An 8,611-nucleotide genomic window follows, 5' to 3' on the forward strand; every position below is an offset into this window, starting at 1 on the left:
CCTTTAACCGTCTGCTGTGTGAGGTGCCTTCACCCTGCTGACCCCGCGGCAGGGCCTCCCAGTGACACTCGACATCTGAGGCCTAAATGTTCTTCGCAGGGCACTGGGCAGCCTCCAGCCCAGCCGCCACCGACTCAATGCCAGCAGCACAGCCCACCCCAGTCACGGCGGCCGAAATGTCTCCAAGTATCCCCTGGGGACACCATCACCCCCAGTTAAGAACCTCTGACCTAAATGAAGCGTGACAGTCGCGGGCCTTTCTGTGCAGTGGCCCACAGTGAAAAATCAGATCTCTGCACTTACTGACTGTTCCAGGTCCGAGTTGTCACTGACAGCTGGAGTCAGGTCATCCAGGGATAAGATGTTGATTCTAAAATCTGTAATTAAGAATTGACAATGTTGACTTCCGCCAAGTGAAGGCTAAACTAATGGAAATGAATGGAATTCCACAGGAAACCCACAGCGTTGAAAAGGAAACTGGGACTCAAATCAATGGAGTGGACCAGAAGAAAGCAAATAATGGCCAAACAGAAAGAGTCAAGGAGCAAGAATTCAAAGAAATGAGGAGAGACTTAGAAACCTCCAGGACATCTTTAAACGCTCCAATATCCGAATTATAGGGGTACCAGAAGGGGGAAAGACACAACCACCAGTGGAAAACTTATTTGAACAAATAATAAAAGAAAATTTCCCCAATCTGGCAAAGGAAATAGACTTCCAAGAAATCCAAGAAGCTCAGAGAGTACCAAAAAAAGTTGGACTCAAGAAGAAACACACCAAGGCATATCATAATTACATTAGCCAAAATTAAAATGAAGGAGAGAATCCTAGAAGCAGCAAGAGCTAAGGGGACAATCACCTACAAAGGAGTCCCCATCAGACTGTCAGCAGATTTCTCAAAAGAGACCTTACAGGCAAGAAGGGGCTGGAAAGAAATATTCCAAGTCATGAAATCTAAAGACCTACAACCAAGATTGCTCTATCCAGCAAAACTTTCATTTAGAATGGAAGGACAGATAAGGTGCTTCTCAGATAAGATCAAATTCAAGGAGTTCATCATCACCAAGCCCTTATTATATGAAATGTTAAAGGGACTTATCTAAGAAAAAGAAGTTAAAGAAACATGAACAATGAAAGAACAACAAGCTCACAGTTATTAACAACCACACCTAAAACGAAAGCAAACTAAAAGGACAGCTAGATCAGGAGTGGAAACATAGAAATGAAGATCGAAAAAAAAAAAAAAAAAAGAATCGACAATGTTTACTCACCTACTTAGTCTATAGCTGTGTGCCGACATGCTGCAGGCTGAGCGCTAAGGACGGGGAGAAGGACACACGCCACCCTGGGTTCAGTAAGGAGTCTGGGGGCCTGCATGCTTCCTCTCTGAAGAGTTAGAAAGTAAGTATTTTGGTCCTTGTAGGCTACGCTGTTTCTGTCCCAACTAGTCGGGTCTCTCCTTATGGTGTGAAAGCCACCATGGCCCAGGGCAAACAAATGAGTGTGGCTGCGTTGATCAAAATTATTTATAAAAACAAACACTGGGCCTCCTGGGCCCTGGTCCAGACCGATGAGTAGACGAATGCAGTGCAGTGAGGGACGTGCGGTGACTAGTGAGCTCGAAGCAGGACTGGTGAGAGGGACACGCCAGCCTCTGAGGGCAATGGGAAGAGGGGAGCAACCCCTCAGGCAGATGTAAGACGGGGCCCGATGCACCCCACGTTCTCCTTTAAAGCAAGGGAGGAACACGGGAGCCGGTACTGAATGAGCATTCTGGTGTGCTGTCTGGCCCGTCACTGCGGCCTGACGACGTAGGTGCTAAGGAGTATTAGCAGGGTGCCCCGGGCAGGAGGCAAGAGCTGGAGGTGGGAGAGAGAAGCTCGAGCTGCCCATTCTCTCTGAGAGGGACGGCTGAGGGGCTGCACCCTATGCCCTTTGCCACCCACTCCAGCCCGAGGGCTCACCCCTCCTCTAAACCCCTGAGACACTGACTGTCATCACAATTCGCATGGCAGGGAGGTCCGAAGGTGCACTCATGGACCAAACCCCTGCACTAGGCCGTCCCAGCCAGCCGGGGCGAAGGCCCCCGGGGAGGCCGTGGACCCGAGCACGTGGAACAGTGCTGGCACTGGCTGAGAGGGACAATCCTGTCACAGCAGCTCCCCCTCAGATGCACATGCTCACCGTGTGGTGGGGCCAACCGCGGAGCTTCACATGCATCATCTCACTGACCTGGCTCAGCCCCACTTTACAAATGAGGAAACTGAGGCACAGAAAGGCCGAGACTGCACGGCCAATAACCAGCGGGGCCAGGATGTCCACCCCAGGTATGTCAGCCCCCAAACTCAAACTTGAACTCACCACCCGCTGCCTCCCGCCCTGGAGGCTGCATCGGGGTGGGGGAGGGCGGGGTCTGGCCACCAGTACAGGCCCCTCCGGGACAGACTGGTGAGGACACCTACTTCACCTCACCTCCTTCAGGTCGAGGCGTTCTCATATCCACGTTCTCATATCCCCTGTCCCACTGAGCTCTCCGACTCTAACGTGGACAGGTGGCAGCCCCTCCCCCACCCAGCCACGGTGGCACCCTTGCACAGCTGTGGGTTACCATTTAGGCCGCTGTCGGAAGCTTCCGAGAGCAGCTCCTGCCCAGGCTCAGCCTCGCTCCTCACACGAGAGGCTGAGAGCCTGCCCCGTGACGTCCTCGGGGACACCGACTTGGACACAGCACTGGCGGTGGGAAGTGCTGATACCACGCTGAGTGCCGTGCCCCCTGGAACAGCAGTCTGTGGGGAGCAGACCCTGGAGCCCGCCGTGCGAAGGGTCCCGTCTGCAGAGTGGAAGGTTGGCGGACGTGATGTCTTGAGTGGCTTGGGGCTGGAAAGTTCCTCATGGGGTAGTGAAAGGAGTTTTGGTAGAGTTGAGATCTGATCCTACTTTGGCGGAAATTAAAGAAACAGAATTAGCAAGCGTGTGATAAATAAGTCCTTATCGTTCAACAAAGCAGCTAGTAGGGTGCAAGAGACCACAGCTTCCTGGGTCGGATGTTCCTCCCTCAGCGGCGCCTCCTCTCCTCTCCCCTCATTTCTGGAAGTCAAGTTACAACACTTAGACAAGGTAATGCTGGAATTAGAAAAACTCCACAAATAATCAGAAATGTCGCTGTGCTATCAAATACGTGTTGTTAATTACACATTTCTAAATGAAGGCCCCTGAGTACATGGTCTACGACAGCTTGGACCTTCGACAGAACCAAAACGAACGAGCAGAGGGTTTCCCCGTAAAACTCAGCCTTCCCAATACTTAGCATTGACTAGGAAGGCTATCATCAAAAAACAGAAAATAAGTGCTGGCGAGAATGTGGAGAAACTGGAACTCGCACACACTGCTGGTGGGAGGTAAAATGGTGCGGCCACTGTGGAAGACAGTTTGACTGGTCCTCAATAAATTACACCTAAAATCACCACGGGACCCACTAATTCTACTCTGAGGAATATACCCAAAAGAACTGAAAACAGAGACTCAGACATGGGGACAAAAATGCTCACAGCATCAGCATTCGCAGTGCCCAAAAGGCAGAGACAATCCAAATGCCCATCAGTGGATTAATGGAAAAGTAAGATGTGGCCCATCCACATGGTAGACTGTCAGTCTGCTATGAAATGGAGCAAAGCACTGACACCTGATACAATGTAGATGATCCTGGAAAACAACATGCTGAGTGAGAGAAGCCAGACACAAAAGGCTACATGTTGTCTGATGTCATTTATACCAAATGCCCAGAACAGGCAACTCCATACTGATAAGAAGAGATTAGTGGAGGCCTGAGGCTGGAGGAGTGACTAATGGCTACAGAGACTGCTTTGGGGGTGATAAAAATGCTCTGGAACTAGATGGAGGTGGTGGTTACAAAACATCCTGAAAATGCCACTGAGCACTTCATTTGAAAATAGTTAATTTTAGGTGAATTTCATCTTAGTAAAAAAATGGAAATACAGCCTTTCCAAGGAATGATTCCAGTGCGGTACAAATGACAAGGAGGCGTGGCTTGCCTGTGGCATTAATCATTGCTGGTGTTCAATCAGTCGTACACAGTGCTGACCAGTTACAAGGTCACAATGGTGCAAAACTGCCTGAAGTGTCCCAAATTCTGTCCCCTACAGAGCAGTCCTGCACTATGTGGCTGAAACCCAGCCTTTCCTCATCAAACCCTTTTTTTCAGGTAGCTTCTGGGTGATGGCTGCCATCAAAAGTCTTTAGCACTATGGCCCTGGCTGGAGAGGCAACCACACACTGATGTTTCTCTCCCTCTTTCTCCCTCCCCTCCCCTCTGTCTAAAAATAAATAAACAACAACAAAAAAACTAAAAAAAAAGTCTGTAGCGCTCTGACATAAAGGTACAAATGCAAAGGCTTTGTTGAAAATAAATACATGCGACTTTTACCGAGAATAGCTGTATTTGTTCTTTTTCACCGTCTCTGGTGTGGGTGAAATTCTGATTCGTGTGTGCTTCTTTTTCTCTAAAAGATTCCATCAAGCTTCCCAGGAACGCCTTCATTTCCTCTTCATCACTGTCTGGAGAATCCAATTTTCTAGTAGGTTCTTTCTCTTTGGGTATTGAAAAGTTCCTCTCTTTCCCAAAATGGGCTTCAGGGGATAGCTTTTCAACAGGTGGCTCTCTCTTCTTCAGAAACCTACTGACCTTCCCACGAGGCACGCTGCTCTCGGCAACAGGAACTTCACAGGTCTGCTTCTGGGAGGTCTTGTGTGTGGCCTGCGAAGACAGTTCAGCCGTACTCCTGGGGGGCATTTTGTCTGCTCCCCGTGGAAGGCTGTCGTCAGAGGTCTTAGAGTCAGATTCCACATCCGACAAGTCCATCTGCACCTTCCGATGCATGATCTTGGACTCGATCTGGGCCAGCTTCCTGAGCGCAGCGCTGGTCCTGAGCTTTGAGGCAGTGCTTGGGGGTCTACCCCAGGAACTCGAGGGCCCACTTGCCAGGCCAGCATCCTCTTTCAGGAATAAGGGTTTTTCACCGACAGTCGGGCCTCTTTTTAGAAATCTGCTATGACCAGGAGCTCTTTTGGTAAGATTCCCATCGACTTTCAAGTTTCTGATTTTTCCCATCTTTGAATCTTCTAAGGGAATGTCATTGAAATCACCAAAGATATCATGCATAGAATGGCTGATTTTTCTTGTTGAAGCCATCCTAGGAAGGGGAGAAAGAAAACTTTTAATGAGAATACCTGGTGTTCATACAGTTCATTCAAATCTCTCAGTGTCTCCCATCACCCCAGGAGAGATCAAATCCCCCTTTGCAGTCTGGACATTAAGAGCCTTCCCATCAAGTCTGATGATGACAAGGGAAAGGGTCAGACACTTGGTACCACTGAATTTATTTCCACCCAATGCCAGGTCTTAAGTGAGGTGTTGCATATGAAATACTAGAGCCAGTGCTTCCCAGGCTCCAGCACCATGCCCAGTCCTCTGCTCAGAGCTGCATCATCATCTCAGTTAAGTATCAGGCAACCCTGTGAGTCAGTTATTGTCGGCCCCTTTTCATACAGGAAGTGGAGGAAATAAAAGCTCCCACAGGTCTTGGCTGGTGTGGCTCAATGGAATGAGCCCCGGACTGCAAAGCAAAGGGTTTCTAGTTTGATTCCCAGTCAGGGCACACACCTGGGTTGCAGGCCAGGTCCCCAGCAGGGGGCGCATGAGAGGCAAACACACGTGGAACTTTCTCTACTTTCTCTCTTCGGTCCCCTCTCTCTAAAAATAAATAATATATATTTTTAAAAGCCCCCACAGGTTAGGTCACCTAGCCGGTAAGCACCTGACCCAAATTCAAAGCTCAGGTCCAATTCCAAAAAACCCACTCTTCCTAACTGGGCTCCACTGTCTCGCAAGGTGCTCTCTTCTACTCTGAGTGAGTACTGATTCCCAGGTACCCGCAAGTCGGGGCTCCTCTTTTATCCAAGTGTCCTCAGCTCTCTAACAAAGAGCTGTTAAAACACAGTCTATGTATCTGGGCTTCCCAGAAGAACTGATTTCACTTAAAGGGTGAGAACCACTGCCCTGGAAGGAGCGGAAGGCTATGGACAGAGAGAGCACGTCCTGCCAAAGGTCAGCCATATGTTGAGCGCACACACTGGCGCACATTTTTCCGGGGGGAGGGGCCAGGGCTGTCATCACGTTCGGAGTTCCTACGCATCCCTGAAGAACAGGAACACCCTCTGCCAGATTTACAAAGGTTTCAAAAGATTTTAGAGATGTAAAAAAATAGAGAAATATGGCGTGGGTGGGTGTATATTTGCTGAAGCCCTTGAGTGAGAAACTCAGCACCAGCAATATAAACGTGAACTTCATAGATCCCGTGGGCCAGCAATTCCGTATCTGGGAATCTATCTGTAACTACGTTCTCAAATTCGCACAGTGACGTACCAAGGAATGTTACGACAGCATTGTTTGTGCTCATCGAAAACCCAAACACATCTATGGAGCCCTGGGAGAGCCCAGGAGACGGCATTCTGACGGGGGAACGTTACACAGCTACTAAGAGGAACGAGGGGGATCTCCCTGCACAGTTACATCTCCAGCAATAACAACACCCAAGGCAGAAAAGGCACGACATGGAACTGCACACTGTCTCCATACAGCACTGAAACAACGTCAATAGCTATCTTTTTTTCAACAATTTTTTCTTAATCCTCACCGCAGGATGTTTATTGATTTGAGAGAGAGAGAGAGGGGAACAGAGACAGAGAGAGAGAAACACCAATCAGTTGCCTCCCATTCACACCCTAACCCGCAATGGGGGATCCAACCTGCAAATGAGGTACATGCTCTGACCAGGAATCAAGCCCTCAACCTTTGGGCGGAAGGGACAACCAACTGAGCCACCTGGCCAGGGCTCAACAGCTACCTTTATTAATATTTTTGTAGCTGAGGCTCAGGAGATGGCTCAGCCCAGGCCACTCTGTGGTCAGAGGGGATGCCCTACCTCTAGGCCAGGTTTTCTTTTCCCTGAGTTTAAAAATAAACCAATGAAAAAAGTTAAATGGCAAATTTTATATTATGTACATGTTACCACAACTAAAATAGACATATTTAAGATACACACAATTGGGACTGGCTGGGTGGCTTGGTTGGTTAGAGCATCCTCTGGATGTGCCAAGGTTGTGGGTTCGATCCCCAGTTGGGGTGGGTGTAGAATCTACCAGTGAATGCATGGATAGGTGGAACAACAAATCGATGTTTCCCTCTCTCTCTCTAAAAAAAACCAATCAAAGTTTTTAAAAAATAATTATAAAATACACACAGTTAAAAATCAATCAACAGGCAAAGGTCATGAACAGGCATTTCTCCAAACAGGATACAAAAATCTTTAAAAAAAAGAAAAAAGCGCAAGAAAAAATGTTCAACATCCCTAGCCATTAGGGGAATGTAAATCAAAACAATCATGAGATCCCACTTCACACCTACTAGGGCGGCTATAACCAAAAAATACAGATGTGAAGAAACTGAAACCCTCATGCACTGTTGGGAGGGGAAGCTGGTGCAGTCAACCAATTTAGAATACTCTGGGTAGTTCCTCAAAAGGTTAGCGACGGTTACCAAATGATCCAGCAACTCCACTCCAGGTGGCCCAGGATACATGAGATGCATGCACATATTCGTGTTATTATCCATAACAGACAAAAAATGAAAACAATCTGGATGTCCATTAATTAGAGAATGGGTAAGTACTGCAGTCCAAACAATGAAATATAATTTAGCAATAAGAAAGAGCAACTACCAATACACACAATAGCATACACCTCAAACACGTTAAACTAAGTACAAGTAGCCAAGTGCAAAATACCACACACTGTATGATTCCGTTTATACGGACTGGCCAGAAAAGTCAAATCTATAGACTCAGAAAGCGCACCAGTGGTGGCCTGGAGCTGGGAGCAGGGGCGGGGATGGACTGCAAAGGGACTAGAGGGATCTACCTCCTCTGAATGGTGCGAAGTTCTATAGCGGATCGTGGTGATGGCTGCAACACTTTGTAGTTTACTAAAAATAATGAAGTTGTACACTTAAAAAGCATGAACTACATGGTATCTAAGTGAATCCTCGATAAAATTGTTAAAAATAAGCAATCAAACTTTGAAAACACTGCGGCCCCGCAGACCACCAGCGTCTTTCTCCAAGGCTGGAGCGACCCACGTCGGACCACGCTCCCAAAAGGATTCAGCCAGGCAAACAAGGGCGAGACGCGCGCAGAGGGGTAGTCCTCCCCCTGCCCTGCCAGCGCAGCCCCAGAGCATGCCTCGTTCACCTACACCTCTTCTCCCTGGCCCCGGCGCCGCCTCGCCAACCCTGTAACCTCCTCTCACGACGTCCATCAGCGGAGGCCGAAGCCGCTCCTCGTCCGGCAATCAGACCTGAAAGGACCGTTGCCCCCGGCAACCGCGCCTGGACTGAAAAGACTACATTTCCCATCAAGCACCGCGCCCCGAGGACCAATAGCACCTCAGGTCACAAACGCAGGGTGCCTTGGGAGTGGCACAATTGTGAGCCGGGACCAGTGATGTCTTAGATCACAATCGCGAGGTGTGACGGGTG

The 8,611-nt window shown here is 48.7% G+C and overlaps 1 protein-coding gene across 3 annotated transcripts in view; it reads right to left on the reverse strand.

Annotated features, from left to right (window-relative positions):
- CUNH19orf44 (chromosome unknown C19orf44 homolog) overlaps nucleotides 1–8,436 on the reverse strand; it is a 16,199-nt gene extending 7,763 nt beyond the window's left edge. Inside the window, exons 1-4 of one of the 3 annotated variants that reach the window (XM_037141937.2) lie at nucleotides 8,329–8,436; nucleotides 4,445–5,210; nucleotides 2,609–2,933; nucleotides 304–377 (exon numbers count right to left, since the gene is read on the reverse strand). In XM_037141937.2, the coding sequence (XP_036997832.2) occupies nucleotides 304–377; nucleotides 2,609–2,933; nucleotides 4,445–5,209 (1,164 nt within the window). In that variant the 5' untranslated portion in view covers nucleotide 5,210; nucleotides 8,329–8,436. Of the gene's footprint in view, nucleotides 1–303; nucleotides 378–2,608; nucleotides 2,934–4,444; nucleotides 5,211–7,995; nucleotides 8,301–8,324 lie in introns of those variants that run through there. The other 2 variants (XM_053668051.1, XM_053668050.1) reach the window with 2 other exon arrangements.
- Nucleotides 8,437–8,611: the final 175 nt, after the last annotated feature.

Source organism: Artibeus jamaicensis, unplaced genomic scaffold (assembly GCF_021234435.1).
Source record: "Artibeus jamaicensis isolate MK-2021 breed Jamaican fruit bat unplaced genomic scaffold, CSHL_Jam_final contig_477, whole genome shotgun sequence".
NCBI classification, from domain to species: Eukaryota; Metazoa; Chordata; class Mammalia; order Chiroptera; family Phyllostomidae; genus Artibeus; species Artibeus jamaicensis.